Here is a 20,118-nt window from a genome sequence, read left to right on the forward strand (position 1 = left end):
AGAGATTAAAGCTCCAGAGCATTTTACTAGGAAAAGTGTCAAGACCATGTATATGACCATGTATACTGAGCTTCTTAGCAACTGACAGGCAATCAGAATAATTCAGTTAACAAAAACCAGACTTGAATATGTCATAGTTAAAACTTCGTTTCCCATTAACCTCAGAAACACACCTCTTAATTCGTATGTACATTTTACTAGTATTTTACCACAAAAACTTCTATTCAGCTAAACATTTATTCAACCAAATATTTAACAGGGTTTTTTTTTTTTTCCCAATTGTATTCTGGAAATTACATCTCTAAGTTAAAATAAGAAAACAAAATTTTAGTCAGATTCCTTTATCACTTAAAGTACTTGTTAACATGCTTACAGATGATTTCAGATTACATAAACTAGAATACAAGTACACGATAGAACGTTGCGAGGTAAGATTATTATGTTAGCGTATACAGAAGCAAGAAGCAAATGTTCAATGTCCCTATTTACTGTACGATAAGCAATCTGGGGTTGGGAAGATAGCACAGAGGTTACGTAAAAAACGTTCATGCCAGAGGCTACCAGCTCCAGGTTCAGTCTCCAGGAACACCGCATGCCCGAGCCGAGCAATGAATGCTCTGGGCTGGAAAAGCTATTTTAAAATGTATCAGTATTCAAAACTCTACAAAGCACGGTCAATCCTATCTTTCTCATGGGGCGGCATGAGATCCGGCGGGCTGGGCAGACAGCAAAGTGGTCATGCAAAGCAAGCCTGAGGTCTGAGGACCCAGGCCCAACCCACCCCTGCATCTCTAGAAGCCACGAGGCAGAGCTCTCTGGGCGGGTGCGGCCATGCTTTCTCTGGGCTCGAGCCCCTGACCCCCCACCTTCAGTGGGGGAAGCCTCGTGCGTGCTGAAGCAGGGCCTCAGGTGTCTCCCTCTCTCTCTTCATTTCTCCCTTCCCTCTCAATTTCTCAGTGCTACCAAGAAAACAGGAAAGAGGGGAGGGAAGGGACCATTCTGAGCACTGGACTTGCCCTGCAGGCACCAAGCCCCAGCAAAAAAACCTAGCAGCAAATAAAATTTAAAAAAAGTTAATATACTAATGTGCTCTTTAAGAAGCCTTCTGGTAAATAGATTACAAGCAACAATGTAAGTTCATCTTTTCATGAGATGGTCAACAATTCAGTGACAGGATATTTACCTGAACAGAACGGTTTGCAAGACATGAAGACCACACCACAGTCCCACTGTTAGGCTTTATACCAGACCCCCACCCCCACCCCCACCCCCCAGAGAAGTTAACAACAGCTCAAGTGGTTGATGAGACTGAATTCTGTTGATGAGACAGGGAAGTCGTAGGACACTGTGCTAGCAGATTGTTCGGGAAGGAGAAAAAAATGCAAAGGAACATTTCTTTAAAGTTCTGATATTCAAGTATTATTTACTCCATTTCTTCCTCAAAATATCATCACTTTGAAAAGGACTGTGTCCTCACTTTAGAGGTTAAGTGACCCAGTGCCACGCAAGGAACTGATCTGTGCTGGTGACAAGTAGAGAAAGAGGAAGCAGACGTCCCTAGCAGCTTTCTTCCACTCCATGGCAAATGACAACTTCTTGTATCTCAGCGTTTTATCTTTAGTGGAATATCAAATTAAAATTAAAATCTCTATTTCACGTTCTATCCATAAAAAACAGCATGTGTTCAACTGGTGAACAGAACATGCAAACAAGTGATCTAAAGACTTTCGGTGGTAACGGTCACCACGTGAAAGACCGCAGCGACCTAGAAACATACAAGCTCCGACTCCCAGAGGGCATCAGATGTCCGCTTCAGCAAACTCAGTTTGTTTTCAGAGCCGCAGCATTCATGTGAAATACTGCTTTGGCTGGGGAGAGATCCGAGAAGTTTCTGCATCAGATCTGCATCAGTGTGAAAGAGGCTCAGGGGTCCCAAGTTTACTCAGTACCTGGCACCATCAAAAGTCAGAGCCAAGCAAGGAAACGCCCGGGCTGTGGGAGGTGGCACAGTGGAGAAAGTGCCGGACTCTCAAGCGTGAGGTCCGGAGTTCAACTCCTGGAAGAACATGGATGAGGGTCATGTCTGGTGTTCTCTCTCCATCCCTCTCATTAATAAGTTGAGTATTTCAAAAACACATTTAACAAAATAAAAATTCTAAAAATACTGTTTTGCCACTGCTTTAAAATTCAGTGTTTCAAACTGTAATTAAACTGGCCCATGACAAGTGTGAGAAATACTGAGTACATTTAAAAAAAAAAAAAAAAAAGTTTCCCAGCAGAAAAAATAGAGACAATTCCTCCTTTTAACCGTGGCAATCGAATCTACACCGTCATTTCTCACTAAGTTATAAATGAGAAAATGTGGGGCCTGCCAAATCAATCTAAATGATTAACCTACTGCTAAATATTTAACTTGAGATTAATCAGCAGTTTTTGGAAGGCTTTTATAATTAACAAAACCGTCCAGTCTATAAAGCAGAGCAGTTTTATCTTTGTCGGCTCTGAGGTCAGACTGCTGCGGCCAGGCCACCAGAGGCAACCTCACCACTCAGAAATGACTGCCTAACAGTGATTTCTTTCATGGAAGTTTAATATAGATGTCGTGAGTCTAACTAGAAAAGTCAAAGCCAGGGGCCGGGCCGTGGTGCCCCTGGTTGAGAACACACATTACAGTGAGCAAGGACCTGGGTTCGATCCCCCGGTCCCCACTTCCAGGGGAAAGCTTTGCGAGTGGTGAAGCAGGGCTGCAGGCGTCTCTCTCCCTCGTTATCTCTCCCCTTCCTGCCAATTTATGGCTGTCTCTAGCCAATAAATAAAGTAAAAAAAAAAAAGTTGAAATACTAATTTTTTTTAGCAAGTCACATCATTCTTATGCCTTCTTTTCTCATTTATAACTTTGAAATAACCCTCGCTTCTTCACTACAAGGTTTATGATTAAAGTAGTTACAAGAGACATCAGTGTTTTACAGATTTTTTTCCATTAGCAGAACAACACAGTGGATTTATTTTAGAATATCAAACAATACATATGCATGTAAAGACTACTATTCATTTCCCCTCCAAACGCTGAGGCCAGAAGACTATGATCACACAACAAAACCAATTCTAATGCTCATATGCTAAGAATGAATGAATAAGTAAGGCACTGACTGGCCAGACAAACTCTACTTCTCGTCAGCTAAAGGACGACCATCTCTAAATACAACTGACTCTCTAGATGCTATAGGAAGTCTCCAACTCTTCAGAAGCCGAAAATGCATTTTCCCACTAAAAAAAGTCATACATAGTAGCTGTTTCTCAGGTTACCCTGGAAAAATAAACACCAGGTGGTTGGAAGTCATGACCTGACTGAGGGCTGCGTGGTGGCGCACCTGGCTGAGCATGCCTGAGAGGATGCGCAAGGACCCAGGTTCAAGCCTCAAGTCTCCACCTGTGTGGGGAGGGGACTTTTTGCAAGTGGGGAAGGGCTGCAGTGTCTCTCTAGCATCCCCTTCCCTCTCAAGGTCTGGCTGTCTCTATCCGATAAACAAAGATAAATAAAAATGCAACATGACTGATCTGACAACCCAGTGTATCAAGAAACTATTTACGGGGAAAATCTACAAAAATCCATTAATGTTGACATGAATAAAACCTGGTCATCTCTGTAAATCACTTCTCTGGGTAAATAAATTCCATCGCAATACCTCCTTCCCACCTGCTTAGAGGTGAGCTCATTCATTTCCTGCAACCCTAGGGCATTTATTTTGTAAACAAAGAACTCCTCAGGTGACCTGAAGAGTGTGGTAACAGTTACGGCCTTGGAGGGATCACATTCTAGGGTACACGGGAGGTGTCATCATGTCCAGACGTAGACTTTCTGACTTGTTCACATACATAAATTAGGGGCTGGGCTGGGCTGGGCTGGGGCACAGCTGGCCAAGGTCAAGGGCGCCTTCCCACAGACATGACTACACATGGGTCAAGTTGGGAACTGCCTATATTACAGGTCTTCATTTTTAAATGAATTAATTGAGTTAGTGCTTAACAAAATGACTTTGAATAATCATTTGTGGATACTTCTATGCCTCCTGGCTTCATTTACAATGCTTGAATTACTTATAATTTCATTTTTAAATATAGCAGCACTTTTAAAAAGCACACAGGGAAAAAAATCTTAGAAGAAGTAATGCTGTTTTCAGCTAAGATCTCACGGCATTTGCTCAGGGCTAACAGCAGGTGACCTGCCCATCTTTAACAATTTAATTCTCGGGCAGCCCCAAAAGACACTTTGCAGAAACTACTTCATGAACACTTGAAGCAGTCCTAGTTGCAAAGGCAGAGCTAAGGGGCCGGGTGGTGGCGCGCTGTGTCAAGCATACATTGTAGGAAGCGCGAGGACCCTTGGTTCGAGCCCCCGGGGCCCCACCTGCAGGAGGGATCGCTTCACAAAAGGTGAAGCAGGTCTGCAGGTGTCTGTCTTTCTCTCCCTCTCCCTGGCCCCCCCACATCAATTTCTCTTTCCAACCAAAAAAAAAAATATATATATATATATCAAAAAAATGGCCACAGGAACATAGTGCAGACACCAAGCCCCAGCAAAAACCCCTAGAAACAAACAAAAATTTAATTAAAAAAAAAAAAAAAAGCATAGCCTACTATTGGTTTTTCAGAAAAGTCACAATGGATTTTTCTCTTTTTCTGTGGAAATTTTGTCCTGAGTTTTCCTATAATACCAAGAGAAGTCATTTCTTTCCACCTACAAAAAATTATGAAGATTCAAAATTCCTAACGCCAACTTCAACACAGACCTAAAAACCGGTACTTTTAAAGTCAACGGAATTAATAGAATCAGGAATATTAAGGTTTAAAAAAAGAATATTGTGGGAGTCGGGCGGGTTAAGTGCAGGTGGTGCAAAGTGCAAAGATCTGCATAAGGATGCCGGTTCGAGCCCCCGGCTCCCCAACTGCAGGGGAGTCGCTTCACAGGCGGTGAAGCAGGTTTGCAGGTGTCTGTCTTTCTCTCCCCCTCTCTGTCTTCCCCTCCTCTCTCCATTTCTCTGTCCTATCCAACAATGACAACAATAATAACAACAATAATACTACAAGGGCAACAAAAGGAAATAAATATTAAAAAAAATATATATATTGTGTTAAGAATCTAAAACTGTCAGAACTGCTACAAAGCATGCCAGGGGACTTTGCAGGACCAGTTAAGTATTTGTATGTCCCAATGCCTAGACAGCCAAAGGGACGCCTAGAACTCATCACGCAGTCCCAAAAGGAAAGAAAAATACATATATGTAAGCAGTCCAGGCACACACTGGCGTTCTTTGGCTCTCTCTCAACCTAAGTCTAGGCCCAGAAAATGGTTTAAGCCAAAGGAGTATCTACCGATTTGCCCTAGTTTTTCCCTGAAGTCTCAGCTTACAACCCCGTGTAACTACTGAGCTCTACCACAAGCATGCCTGCCCAGTAAGTGACCGGTTGGGTCACCAGTCAGACTAACAGGAACACACTCGGGCTGACAAAGAAGAGATGTGGGCACTGGAAAAGTCGAAGCAAGTCATCATACTCCGTCTAGTCAAGCTATTCATCTCCAACGTTTTAAAATATTTTGAGGGGGACACTTAGAAGTCTTCTACGTATCAGTAAGTCTGAAGATGAGGAGAGTCTAGATGGAGGTAGGAGGCTGGCTGAAGGCTTCTCATTTTCTGACGTCATCTAAACCCCCTCGCAGGACAGAAACCAGAGCACGCTGAGGACGCCTGCCAGGCACAGACAGCCCGGAGAGCGACTTCAGCCGGGGCAGGACAGCGTGCTCTCCCCAGAAGGAGCACAAGCTCCGGGCTCCAGGCCCCGAGACACCGCTGGCTGCATTTCTTTACAAGTTTCCAAGGAAGCACATTCTTAACTCTAGCATGTACCAACAAGCGGTGCTTGAAACCCCCACCACCCTCATCATCACTACCCCTCCCTTGTGAAATTACACAGGAAGCACTGGGCCTTCAAAGATGCAATTTGTTTCAAAAGAAAAGAAAACAACAAAACAAAACAAAAAAACCACCATATAGCATAGCATATCACCATTATAGGTTTGACAAATTTTTTTTTACTTTTTAAAAAGATCTTTGTCTAGCATGACACCATCTGACGTTGTTTGAAGAGTTAATCTTAACATATCCATACACTCTTTCAACCTGGGATCAGACGTTCGTAATCCTGTAGATTTGAGTGCCTGTTTTTAAAAAAATAAGAGTCGGTCAATAGACAGCACGAGTAACGTGAACGCTTATTCCAACTACAAGCCTCACCCTATACTAAGGCCTCTGCTTATTCTAACTACAAGCCTCACCCTATACTAAGGCCTCTGCTTATTCTAACTACAAGCCTCACCCTATACTAAGGCCTCTGCTTATTCCAGCTACAAGCCTCACCCTATACTAAGGCCTCTGCTTATTCCAGCTACAAGCCTCACCCTATACTAAGGCCTCTGCTTATTCCAGCTACAAGCCTCACCCTATACTAAGGCCTCTGCCGACACCTGACTGCACCTGGCGTTTCAGCGCCACCATGACCCTCTTTCTAGACAAGCTTCTCAAATGTTTCTTTCCGTTTCTTTCACTGATTACCTTGAAATGAGCATGGTGACAATTTGGAAACATGCGTGACCAGAGGAACAGTGTCAATCAGAATCTACATGCCAGACGACCCTCACCACTACACATTTCAAGCACAGTGTACTACTCAGTCAGTGACACGAGTGGCTTCTAGTGGCAACGTAGGGAAATAGGAAACTTACTGTAATAAATTTATGGACAGGTATTTTCTCTTGGCCTTCTGCGATTGTATAAAACAGCAAATCTTCCAAGCTAGGCAACAGGCCCTGCTTTATTTTGCTAGAGAGAAAAAGAAGACAAAATTAATCTTTGTGTGAACATCCTAATGGACTGCACCTACAGCCACTATTCATCACTGAACCCGACTACAGCTGGGGCCAGCGACTCAGCGAGGTGATCGGACGCTAAGTGCCGACCTAGCAGATCACAGCAGTGCTACTGACGCACTGAAAAACAAGTCAAGGGCTCATTTGTGAACACAGGGTGTTTTTTTTTTTAATACAAATTTTTTTTTAACTGCAGGTTCTGAAATACTAGTGGCCGCCTCTAGCAGTGCCCACACCCAGCCATCTGCTCTAGAGATGCCTCCAAATCACCTAATACAACCATCTCAGACTCACTACAGAGCACAGCAAATGTTCAGGCGAGAACCAACACTGTGACTTTTCTACTAATAATTATATTTATAGATTCTGTGTGAATCTGATTATAAAGCCTAGGGAGACAGCAATGAAGTAGTGAACAGAAGAACTGAGTGGACAGACTTCTGAATCTGGCTACAGTTACTTATTACATGGCAAGTCTTGGATAAATTAACATTTCCGTGACACTTTGCTCACAGGGTGGCTTGCTATCTTTCACTCAAAGGTGCTCTGAGTCAGAATCTTTAGAACACTGCCTGGCAGAGTTAACTACTCTGTTAGTGGCTGCAGTTTTTATTTCTAAAATGATCTAGGCTTGCTTGCATACACAGATCAAATGCCACAAATCAAAGTCACCATAGCGTGCGGGAGACAGCACAGTGGTTTTTACATACCCGAGGCTCTCGGGCCCCAGGTTCTGTCCCTGGCACCATCATAAACCAGAGCCTAGAAGTCCCTCTGGTTAAAAATAATAATACAATGCCATAAAACACATTAAAATTGCCACTGGGCTATTGAAATAAGACACTACCGACAAATGATAAGCAAGACTGAAATAAGCTTTTTGTTTCCTATCCACTGAGAACATTGTTTTTATTGGATAGAGGCAGACAGAAATCCAGAGGGGAGGAGAAGAGAGGGAGAGACAGAGACACTTCACTGCTTGTGAAGCTTTCTCCCCCCTGCAGGTGGGGACCTAGGGCTTGAACCTGGGTCCTTGCACACTGTAACAAATGCACTCAACCTGCTGCCGCTACCTGGCCCAGCTGACAACACTGCTCTTAAGGAACTGCAGTGCGCCTATATAACGGCTTCTAGTTTTTGCCTCTGAAGTCAAAGTTCACACAGTTCGTTGTCCCGAGGACCACGCTGTGAGGACTACAGGCTGAGGCAGGTCACCTCTTACTACTCACCGCTGAGAGCAGGACAGGCAGGGGACGTGCATGTGCACGCAAACGTGAGGTGAGGAGGAGGAATTCGCCTGTATTGCAGGAAAGCAAGAGAAAAGGAAGGAATACTTGCTCCCTTAGGTTCTTGAACCCAGAAAATTCTACAGTCAACTCTGGACTAGCCACAGGCTTGACGACAACTTTTACTACATTACTTTTGTGAACTAAATCACTGCACAGCATCAATTATTTGAAACTGTATTTTCATGCTGCTTTTATAGATACTTAAATGTCACCTGGATTAACAAAGTCACACATATTTAACTTCCTAATGTAACTACTTTTAAATAAAGTAACTTACAATTTTTTAATTATCTTTACTTATTGGATAGATAGCCAGAAATTGAAAGGGAGTGGGATGGTGGGGAGGAAGAGAGAGAGTGAGAAGAGAGAGAGAAAGAGGAGAGAGAGACCTACAGCCCTGCTTCATCACTTGCAAAGCCTTTCCCCTGCAGGTGGGGACCAGGGCCTTGAACTCAGGCCCTAGAGCACTGTGACATGTGCGTTCAACCAAGTGTGCCACCACCATGCCCCATTGCTCCTCTACTGCTACTGGTCTGCATCTCTGTGTCTTAAATGGCACTGAAACAGAGCTGGTTCAGAGAGCTCACAGTCATATATCAAATTCCTCTGCATCTCTGTGTCTTAAATGGCACTGAAACAGAGCTGGTTCAGAGAGCACACAGTCATATATCAAATTGCTCCTAGAATTATCAACATAGGCGTAACATCATTTGTACTTATTTTGAAAGCTATCACAGCAACTTTTATTTTCTAGTTGTAAAAATGTATTTAGGAGGATGAGATGTGTGAGCGTGTGAGACTCACTCTGGCGTACGGTAGTGCTGCAGATTTGGCTGGCTTTGTGTCCTCTGGGCTCTTGGGCACATCAATTCTGTTTTTAACAGGTTGAGCTATCTCCCAGGCCCCAACTTGCCACCTTTCAAAGTCATTTAAATACTTGAATTTCATGTCCATATTTGAGAAAACAGTAACTCTGTTTTTAAATATTCAGCACATTTAAGAGTCCCCCAAATAATTTCAGCTCTTAGAGACGTTTTTCAATCATGAGTATTTAAATACTATGGAGCTAAAATTTATTGATCACTTGCGTTCTAAATTCTCTGGTTCCTAGTGGGTAGCAGAAACTGAAAAAAGTATTGGTTGCAAAAGCAAAATGAATAGTTCTCTCCCAGTTTCACAGGCGAGGAAACAGAGAGCCAGAGAGCGAGGAAACAGAGAAGTCACCAGGCTTTCCCAAACTGCCCAGTGGCAGAGATGGACTGAGAGCTGTTTCTCTGAATGCACAGTCCAGATTATCAACACAACAAATTTCTAACTTGTTTGTCCAGCATACGATTTCTCTTTCTAGGTCTTATTACCCTAATCAAAAGCTAGTAAAAAAAAAATACAACAATACTGATAGTGATCAAATACTTAAAGAAAAACCGAGTCATCTTTCAAGAAACAAATAAACAAAAAGCTCTGACTCAAGCCAAAGTGGAAAATAACTTAGGGAAAGGGGTTCGTCAAACGGGTGGCTCAGCTCCTAAAAATGCACACTAAGCATTCTAGGTCTCCATCACAGCCCTAATGGCATTTGCTTTGCTAAAAGCCGTGCCAATAACAAAATATGCACGTCTTTAGCTTGTCATTCAGGATGAAGGGGAAAAAAATGATCACAGCCAGAACTAGCAGTAAAGCCAATATTTATTCAAGCTCGGGTCTGAAAGCTGGTACCCAGGAGGATGCTACATTGGAAGCCAAGATCACAAGTTTAATCCCCAGCACCCCATATGCCAGAGTAATGCTCTGTTTTCTCTCTCTCTTATCTTCCTATCAAGTTAATGATTAAAAGCTTGTTTAAAAATTGAAAAGCTAAAGACTACAGTTTTTAGTGAACATAAGAATTAAGAAATCCTGGAAAAATAAAAACAGATCTTGAAAAGTCCCAGGTTCAAGCCCCTGCACCACCATAAGCCAGAGCTGGGCAGTGCTCTGGTAAAAAAAAAAAAAAATGAATGAATAAATAAGTAAAACAGATCTTAAAGACAAAAAAAATAACCCTCTGCAGTCACATATCAACCGCCTCCGAGTCTCCATGGCCAATGTCCCACTCTCCAGAGGCTGGACCCCAATTCATCCCCGAAGCTGCTTGTAGATTCTCCGAGACAGACCACACCAACTGTGCTCAGTGGTCAGGGTTCCATTTACACAGACACCACGAGCTCTAGAGGAATGAAGGCGAAGGCCCCTTACAATGAAGACTTGCCAACAGGCCAGTTACTCCTGTTAGATAAGTGCGTGCATGTCTTCTTAAAACTGTATGCTGTACAGGATCCAAGGATGGGGTATTATTAGATTAGGGCTACTATTGTGATTGGGTTTGGGGAGATTTATCTGAGAGCAAGCTCGAATAAAAAAAGCATGCAAAGCCAGCACCATGTGAAGAAACAAACAGACGGCCCGACCAGCACACGGCAACCTGTCCAGATGTATTTCCGAGTCTAGCCTGGGGAGATAATCTGCCTGTCTCTGCTGGGAAGTCAGGTCAATTCCTTTACATCCAAGCCTGTTAATCCTTTCAGCAGTGTCCTTTTAACAAATCACATCTACTGTAAACAATAAGGAGAGCGTGTCCTTTCTAGCACTATAATCATTTTGGTGTCACATACAACTTTACTGATAGACAGGTAGGAACCAGTCAAAGTCACACTCCAAGCACACACAAGTGAAAATCAATACCGCTCTGAAAATGAAACGGCCTGTCTTTTTTTTTTTTTAAATATTTATTTATTTCTTTTTGTTGCCCTTGTTGTATTTATTGTTCTTGCAGTTATTATTGCAGTTGATATAGCTGTTGTTGGATAGGACAGAGAGAAATGGAGACAGGAGGGAAAGACAGAGAGGGGGAGAGAAACCTGCAGACCTGCTTCACCGCCTGTGAAGCGACTCCCCTGCAGGTGGGGAGCCGGGGGCTCGAACCGGGATCCTTCCACCAGTCCTTGCGCTTTGCGCCACATGCGCTTAGCAGCCCACTGCACTACCTACCACCCAACTCCCTAAATGGCCTGTCTTCTATGGAGATTGTCAAGGTGTTACAGCAGGTAAATAACAACCTCTAGAGTATAATCAATGAGGAAAAAATAAACCAGTTAGGGAGAGGATTTGTAAGACTTCTTCCAATTCCACAAAAACATCAAAATGGTCTCATCGTGGGTGAAACTGTGTGACACACGTGGGTCTCACTGGCTAATGCTGGGCTTTAAGAGAAGCTCAGTAAGTTCTGATCCTTCGTCAAGTTGATTAGTCTTTTATTTGTGTTCGGTTTATAGAGCTTGTAAGAGGAGGTGGAATCAATCACATGTTCTTGAAAGGCACTCTATGGCCACGAAATGGCTCAACCAGAACAGATGCTCCTAAAAGCACAAGTTCAAAGCCTGGCACCGCAGTGACCAGCCCCTCTTCCTCTCTCATAAATAAAGTCTTTTCAGAGTCATTCCCAGCTCCAATGCTCAATCTGAGTTGCTAAAAACTTTATTTTCCCAAATTCTTGAACTAAAGATGTAAATTTGATTCACTCTAGACACCGAATACGTAAAGAACCTAAGATATACATGTTACTGTCAGAATTCCATTTAAAACGTTAAATCATACCTTTAAAAAAGCAAAGGCACTGCTTAATTTTAGTGAGCTGTACACTTTAAGCAGCTCCACAGTAAACATGCTTGTTTCACCCTTTTAATTCTCTTTACTTACTACTGGATAGACACAGCCAGAAACTGAGGGGAGGGAGGGAGGCAGGGAGGGGGGAAAAGAGGGAGAGAGAGAGAGAGAGAGAGAGGGAGAGAGGGAGAGAGGGAGAGATCTGCAGCTCTGCTCGAAGCTTTCCCGCTGCAGGTGGGGACCAGGGACTTGAACCCAGGTCCTTGTGCACTGTAAGATGTGCGCTCAACCAGGTGCACCACCACCCAGTTCCTCACTTTTTTTTTTTTTTAAGCTAAGGGGAATTTGGGTATCGAAGATGCAAGAAAATGGCTGAAGCCAAGTCATGAAGTAAAGGACAAGATGGAGGCAATGACAGAAGGTAACAAAAAAAACAAAAAACCCAGCAAAGGACAAAGGACTCACGGCAGAATCAGGAGTCAAGGCCGCACACCGACCGCCAGTTGAATGCATGGCAGGCCAACTCCAGCGTGGGCCTCTAGAAAACAGACTGTCACGTCTGCTCACCTCCCACCTGGCTATGGCTTCCTTGCTCCTAGAGTTGATCTCAAAAGGTTTAACAGAGGCCAGCTAGCGCTCAAAGTCAAACGCACACTGGCTGGCCTCCAGACAGCAACACTCGCCTTACGATATGGGCTTGAATTTATTCAGTACAGGCCCGGTCCTTTTGAATGTTAAGGTGAACAAGGTGAGTGTTGTGACATTTCAGATGACAGAGAAATATGCAATATTTGAACCATGCTAAGAATCATTTGAGCTTTATAGTGTCTATAATTGGCTTATGCTGTACTAACTCCTCCCTATTTGTTCAATTTAATGGGACTGCTACATCTATCAGAAATAGCAATTACGACCAGCTAGAGCTTTAAAATTTAAAAAAAAAAAAGTAAGCTGCTTCTCCAACTATAAAAGCTACAGATGCTGACCGTGGGCATCTCGGGAGGCAGGAAATAGCCTCTCACTCCAGAAACGCTGATGTGACGGTGACTTATCCCCGTTAGCTTTCCGGAGCTTCGTACAACAGCTTAAATTCACCTGCCATCACACCTCACAGACAATTCTGTTCTACCTCTGGGCATGACACCTTCTCTTAAATGCCTCGGAAGCACCTGGACACGTCTGAAAGGACTGAACGAGGACCAGGGGATGATCGCGCAGCACTTAGCGCCTCAGGCCTGCATGTCAACGGGGGCCCAGGTTCGATGCCTGGCACCAAAGCTGAGCAATGTCCTGGCGTCTGCCTACCTGCTTGCCTCTCTCAGAAAATGACTCTTTAAAAGGAAAGGACTGAATAAGCAGCCGTAATTTACGTAATCACACCACTGGTAACGGGCACTCACTTTTTCTGCAACGTTAATATGTGCACGCTCGTGCCCACAACTAACGGGTCACTTTTTCTGCTTCGGTTCGTTCTGCCAGTGGAGATCTGAACTGTCAGCAACAGGGCTGGGTGACCTGTTCAGTCGGAGTGAGCTGGCGTGGGACGGACAGACAGATTCACACCAGCCCCACTGCGGTGAGGGAAGCTGGGGTTGTGGGTGTGTCTGCCTGTCTCAAAATTGAAGATGACGGAGTAGGTAAGCCGATCGTGAATGCCATGAGCATCGTCAAACGTCTTCACACAATCTGGAAGCTTCTTCAGAATGCCTAGATAGGAATGTCCATGTCGTTCAAAAGATCCTCATCAAAACGGTCACTGCGGTGCCAGAAACCACCGAGCAAAGACATGCAACGTGCAGTGCTGAGACCTGCATGTGTGTCAAGCCGCTCACTCCACAGTACGGCGGCCTTCAAACCAGTCCGTGGGCTGGAACCCTGCTTCGGAGACCCGCGAGCGAGCACCCTGCTGCAGGCACCCAGGGGACCCTCCCGGGGGCGCCCAGGCGTCCGAGCTGCGGGTGGCGGGTCCTGATCTAGCTGCAGAGTCCTCAGCAACCCAGGAGCCAGTCCTCTCACGCAGGGCCGGGAGCAGCGAGCGACTACTTCGCAGATGCACCTGTCCGTCTGGAGCCAGATCGCCACCAGGCACACGGCCACCAGGAGAGCGGCCCTCCGGCCCTGCCCGGAGCACCGCACTCTTGCTAGCGGGTGACTCCAAGGTGGGGTCACAGCGAACTCCCTGCTCTATGCAGAGCTGAAAGGCAAGCCCCACACTCCGAGAGTTTAAATCCCAGGGTTTGGTGCACCTGGTGAAGGCACTTACCACCATGCACAAAGACCCAGGTTCAAGCCCCCGGGCCTCACCTGCAGGTGAAGCAGTGCTGCAGGTGTGTCTCCCCCTGCTTCTCAATTTGTGTCACCAGCTCTACTATATTTTCCTCTATAAGGACCCTAACTGAACAATTCCACCCCCCACGGTGGAGGCTGAGTGACAGAGGGAGAGTGGGGGGGGGGGGCTCAGCAGCAGTGCTCACTGCCTGTCACGAGCCCTGTGCAGCGGCTCCCGCGGTGGCAGGGGGCTTGGCCAGGGGTCCTCTCACACGCACGTGTGCACTCCACTGGCCCCCTCCCAAATAAACAATTTAAGAAACCTACGTACATCTTCAACCAAATTCTCCTCGAGGCGACACTCGTCTTTTGCAGAATAAACTAAGATATGATTTGTACTTTCAGTGGATTTCGTTTAAATACTACTCATCAGAGCAAGGTTGTTAATAACGGACTATGGCACACAGAAAACTTTGCATTCTAACTCTTGGCACGACCTTTTTACTGACATGCCTCAAAGAGGGGCCTGTGCACACTTGCAATGACTGAGGAAGGACAGGGACCGGCTTCCTACCGGCGCACCTTGCGACAGAGACACAAGCAGGTCGGCGCGATAAATGACGCCAGGGATCAGAATTGCTGCTCTGACAAAAAGTGTTCAAGTTACCTGTTTTCTAGAGAGCACATATGTACTGACAAGTCTCCAGTCCAGATATCTATTCTACAGCTCATTTGTAATGAAATAACAAAGTTGCTGAGAGGCAGCATAACGGTTATGCAAAAGACTTTCATGCCTGTGGCTCCAAGGTCCCAGGTTCAATCCCAACATCATAAGCCACAGCTGAACAGCACTCTGCTTGGGATGGGGGGGTGGATAAAAATGCCCCTTCGGGCCAGGCAAATGGGAGGCAGGTAAAGTGCTTATCTTAGAGTGCACCAGGCTTGGGTCTGATCCTCAGCAGTGCTAGAGAAAACCGGGCTAGCAATAGAAGGAAGGAGCTTTGTGAAGGCTGCGAGGGGACTGTGTGTATGTTTTCCATCTGTCCTACCCAATACGTAGCATGAAATCAGGTCTGAAAGAGACTGCACAGGGCTGCACACACACTCCCCTCAATTTATCTCCTGGGACTGCATTACAGAAAAAAGTAAAAAAAAAAAAAAGGAAGCCCCCTCCTCCCTCCTCTCCAGCGCCCCCAGCTTCCCCAGGAATGCTTTATTCACTCTGATGGACAGACACTCTGCACTTGGCACAAATGAGTCCGGCAGGGAAAAAGTCTGGTAAGAATCGTCTATTCTGAGAAAATACTAGCAGGAAGGTCAATTAAGAGTTTTGAATGATGCTGCAAGGCTCATGGACCTGATAAAAGGTTCACCGGTGCTTGGGAAGCAGTATCTTGAAATAAAAATGGTGGTCAGTCCTGGGGCACCACGCAGAATATATGGAAGTAAGACAAAGTAGCTGGGAAGCAAGCCGTCAAGGGGCAGAGATCGCTGAGCCTGAGAGACGGCTCTACCCAGAGAAGCCAAGTCAGAAGGACGTGCTACCGAGGGGGCAGGAGAGCGGCAGACAGACCAAGCCTCTGGCTGGAAGACTGCACACTGAGCAGATGACACCGTGACAGCGTGGAGAGAGCTGACCACGGTTTTCAGAAGGATGGCATGACAAAATGAAGTAAAAGCACTCAGGGGAGACTGAGCCAAAAAGGCTGTGCCCCCTCTCGAAGAGAACTCCTAGACTGAAAGCTCTCAGGATCGCTTACCTGAAGGAGTCTAGTTATTCCTCCAAACTCAGCAGTGGAGGACAAAAAGCTCCTTATTAAGGTAAACAAAGCTACTTAGTGGCTACAGAACTGGTCAGGGCGCCTGACTGGAGAGATTTCTTTGGGAAAGAGAAGGAGATAACAGAGCATCCTTTTCTTTTCTTTTTAAATATTTATTCCCCTTTGTTCTCCTTGTTTCATTGTTGTAGTTATTGTTATCGATGTCCTTGTTGTTGGATAGGACAGAGAGAAATGGAGGGGGGGGGAAGACAGAGAGGGGGAGAGGAGGGCAGACACCTGCCCCACCGAGCACTAGCCGGGAGAGTTTCGGAGCTACTGCCAGGAGGGGCCGGCAGAGCAGCTGGCTGTGCGGTGGGCTGTGCAGCCCCGGCCGAGCTCAGGCAGGCCGGCCGCAGAGGGAGCTTCTGCGCTGTGGGCCTCTCCCACTCTGCCTGTCTGGGGCGGTGAGGCCTGGGAGAGGGCAAAGAAGAAAAATGATTTAGAAGGCAGAGATGGTAAGAACAAAAACAACTTCTGGGAAATATGTGAATCGCACATGTAGTTTAGTTTCCCACCTGACAGAGGCAGGAGGCACCCACCTCTGTCACTTTCAACAGACACCCACCCCGTGCACAGCCAGCAAGGGGACGCGGCAGGGACGGGAAGGCAGGGACCCAGCAGCTCTCCGTCCTCCTCCTCCCGGCCTGGCCGGCCCACAGGGAGCCCAGGTGCGACTAAGCACACAGTCCTGACACTGAGAGGCTGGAGAGAGACACAGCTTTAATGAACATCTAGCTTTTCTTTTTTTTTAATCTTGATGAGAGGGATCTGAGCCATCTAATCCCTGATGTCTGATGATCTGCCAGTGGCCATAAGCTCCTCTGTACTAAAAAAAAAGAAAAAGAAGAAAAAGAAAAAAGATGATCACAGAATTACAGAAACAGTGGCCACCTGCAGGGGGAGCGATGGGTGAGACGCATCTCAGCCTGGGGTCTGTGCAGCTCGCTCGCAGGGGGAGCCGGGCTCGAACCCCAGCAGCGGCGGCCATGGCCTAAGGGTGGCACTTGGCAGGGTGGCGACCCAGCTTTCCTCCGAAGTGCTGCCAGGTGCCGACTGCAGGTGCCCCGAGGCAGCACTTCAGGAGCCAGTGCTGGGCAGACAGGCAAGGCTTCGCCCACAGCCCCGAACAGTCTGTGCGACTGTCCGTCCACACGCAGGCCACGAGGCCCACTGTGGGTTCAGCCCAGCGGCCGGCTTGTCCATCTCCTTCCCTCCGGATGTGCAACTCCGGGCTCCAAAAATTCGCTCAGGGGGCCAGGCAGCGGTGCGCCTGGTTAAGTGCGCACATTAGCAACGCTCCAGGACCCGGGTTCGAGGCCCCGGTGCAGTGAAGGGCTGCAGGTGTGTCTCGGCCCGCTCTTTTTCTATTAGTAAATAGATAGGATGTCTCTGTGCACTTCTATTCACGCGCACAGAGTAAAGTGTTGAAGGGCTGCAGGTGTCTGTCCCGCTGTCTGTCTGACAGTGACTATATTTGTAGGGTATCTGTCCCGCTGTCTGTCTGACAGTGACTGTATTTGCAGGTGTCTGTCCCGCTGTCTGACAGTGACTATGTTTGCAGGTGTCTGTCCTGCTGTCTGTCTGACAGTGACTGTATTTGCAGGGTGTCTGTCTGACAGTGACTGTATTTGCAGGTGTCTGTCCCACTGTCTGACCGTGACTGTATTTGTAGGGTGTCTGTCTGACAGTGACTGTATTTGCAGGTGTCTGTCCCACTGTCTGTCTGACCGTGACTGTATTTGTAGGGTGTCTGTCCCGCTGTCTGACAGTGACTGTATTTACAGGTGTCTGTCCCGCTGTCTGTCTGACAGTGACTGTATTTGCAGGGTGTCTGTCCCACTGTCTGTCTGACCGTGACTGTATTTGTAGGGTGTCTGTCCCGCTGTCTGACAGTGACTGTATTTGCAGTTGTCTGTCCCGCTGTCTGTCTGACAGTGACTGTATTTGCAGGTGTCTGTCCCGCTGTCTGTCTGACAGTGACTGTATTTGCAGGGTGTCTGTCCCACTGTCTGACCGTGACTGTATTTGTAGGGTGTCTGTCCCGCTGTCTGACAGTGACTGTATTTGCAGTTGTCTGTCCCGCTGTCTGTCTGACAGTGACTGTATTTGCAGGTGTCTGTCCCGCTGTCTGTCTGACAGTGACTGTATTTCAGGTGTCTGTCCCGCTGTCTGTCTGACAGTGACTGTATTTCAGGTGTCTGTCCTGCTAGGTCTGACAGTGACTGTATTTGCAGGTGTCTGTCCCGCTGTCTGTCTGACAGTGACTGTATTTGCAGGTGTCTGTCCTGCTGTCTGTCTGACAGTGACTGTATTTGCAGGTGTCTGTCCTGCTGTCTGTCTGACAGTGACTGTATTTGCAGGGTGTCTGTGCCCTCCTAACACGCCCATATAAAGAAGGGGGAAGGCTGGCAGCCAAGCCTCCCTGCGGGCAGGTCCCCGGCCGCATCTGGCGGCCACGTGCCCTGCTCCCGGTTGTTTCCGGGGCCCCAGACGGCTTCTATACGCGCGGGGGGGGGGGGGGAGGGGGAGCCGCTCCGGAAGAAGAAAAATTTAAATAAATAAATAAATAATAATAAATTACTTTCGTGCCCTGGAGAGATTCCTTTCAAGAGACTGTGTACACACACACACACATACACACACACACACACACATATATTTACTTAAAAAACATTTTTTTTTAAAAAAAAAGGCTCCGCCAAGGGGCCGGGTAATGGCGCACCGGGGCTGCGCGCACATGGACCCAGGTTCGAGCCCGCGGTCCCCACCTGCGGGAGGGGGGTGGGGGAGACCGCGCCTTGCGAGTGAGGCAGGGCCGCGGATGTCTCTACGCAACCAGTCAATCAACCAACCAATCAATCGATCGACCCATCAATCAATCCTAATAAAGGCTCCGCCACAAAAGGTTTCTTTGCGGAGAAGTGAGCGGCGGCCGATGGAGGCGGGTCGCAGGGCGCGGGGGAGGGCGCGGGGCAGGGTGCGGGGGGAGGGCGCGGGGCGCGGGGCAGGGTGCGGGGCGCGGGGCAGGGTGCGGGGGGAGGGCGCGGGCTGCTCCCACGCGGGACCGGGCCTGGGCTTTGCGGCGGGCGGGCGCGGCCTGATCACATGGCGCCGCCCGCCCGCCCGCCCGCCCGCCCGCAGGCCGCCGCATCCCTTTCTTCCTCCCCGGCCTCCGCCCGCATCCCCCCCTCCTCCCGGGCCGCGCGGGCTTCAGGGCGGCGGACACTCACTTGTCGCCCGCGGCCGGCGGCTCCTTGCCGTCTCCGGGGGCCGGGGCGTCGGCGTCGGCGGGGCCGTCCGGGGGGCCCGAGGCCGGCGGGACGGCGGGCGGCGGCTGCGGGGGCTGCTGCGGGGGCCGCGCGCCGTCCTTGCCCGGCTCCCGCAGGATCTCCGAGGGCGAGCTGGACGCGCGCCCGCCCGCCCCCCACCACGGGTGGAGCCGCGCCGCGGCCGCCGGGCCCCCGGCCGCCCGGAAACCGCCCCGGGGGCGCCGGCACAGGGTGGCGAGCGGCCGCGCCCGTCGCAGGAGCGCGCAGGCGGCGGGAGGCCGCAGGAACAGGTCCCGCAGCATCCCCGAGCCTCGCAGCCGCATCATGCCGCCGGCTGCGGGTGCGGGTGCCGCTCGGGCGGGGACGATGCTCCGGGCGTGGGCGGCCGCGCGGCTCCCGGGACGCGGCCTCTACCGGACGGCGAGGCGAGGCGAGGCGGAGGGGCAGTGGCGTGGGCGCGGTTCCGGCTCCGGCTGCAGCTTCCGCAGCCCCCGCCGCTGCTCCCCGGGCCGCCGGCGACGAAGCTGCTCGCAGCGCCGCGGGCTCCGCACTGAGGCTCGGCCGCAGGGGCGGGCGAGAGACATTCCGCGCTCCCTCCGGGGGGCGGTGCGACGCCTGCGCCCCGCCCCCACGGCCTCCGCCCATTGGCCGCTCCCCACGGCCTCGCTCCTGATTGGCGGGTGCGGCCGCCGAGTACTTCTGGCGCCGGCTGCGCGGAGAGCGGGCGGGGGCGGCGGGGGACTGCGCGCAGGGAGGGGCTTTAAACTGACGCGGGGGGCGGACGGCCTTCTGTCTGCCTGTCTGTCTGTCTCCCTCCCTCCACGAGGCCCCGGGCTTGTCCTGGTTGCGTTGTAGGGGCGACGGAGGCTCGCCTTTTAGGAAACCATGGGCTCCGAGGCAGGGAA

The 20,118-nt window shown here is 48.7% G+C and overlaps 1 protein-coding gene across 4 annotated transcripts in view; it reads right to left on the reverse strand.

Moving 5' to 3' along the window:
* GLS (glutaminase) overlaps positions 1 to 19,745 on the reverse strand; it is a 70,374-nt gene extending 50,629 nt beyond the window's left edge. For 3 of the 4 annotated variants that reach the window (XM_060177569.1, XM_060177570.1, XM_060177572.1), the window contains exons 1-3: positions 19,175 to 19,745; positions 6,782 to 6,878; positions 6,096 to 6,217 (exon numbers count right to left, since the gene is read on the reverse strand). In XM_060177569.1, coding sequence (XP_060033552.1) covers positions 6,096 to 6,217; positions 6,782 to 6,878; positions 19,175 to 19,539 — 584 coding nt within the window. In that variant the 5' untranslated portion in view covers positions 19,540 to 19,745. Of the gene's footprint in view, positions 1 to 6,095; positions 6,218 to 6,781; positions 6,879 to 19,174 lie in introns of those variants that run through there. The other variant, XM_060177571.1, reaches the window with a different exon arrangement.
* Positions 19,746 to 20,118: the final 373 nt, after the last annotated feature.

This window comes from Erinaceus europaeus, chromosome 18 (assembly GCF_950295315.1).
Source record: "Erinaceus europaeus chromosome 18, mEriEur2.1, whole genome shotgun sequence".
Lineage (NCBI taxonomy): Eukaryota > Metazoa > Chordata > Mammalia > Eulipotyphla > Erinaceidae > Erinaceus > Erinaceus europaeus.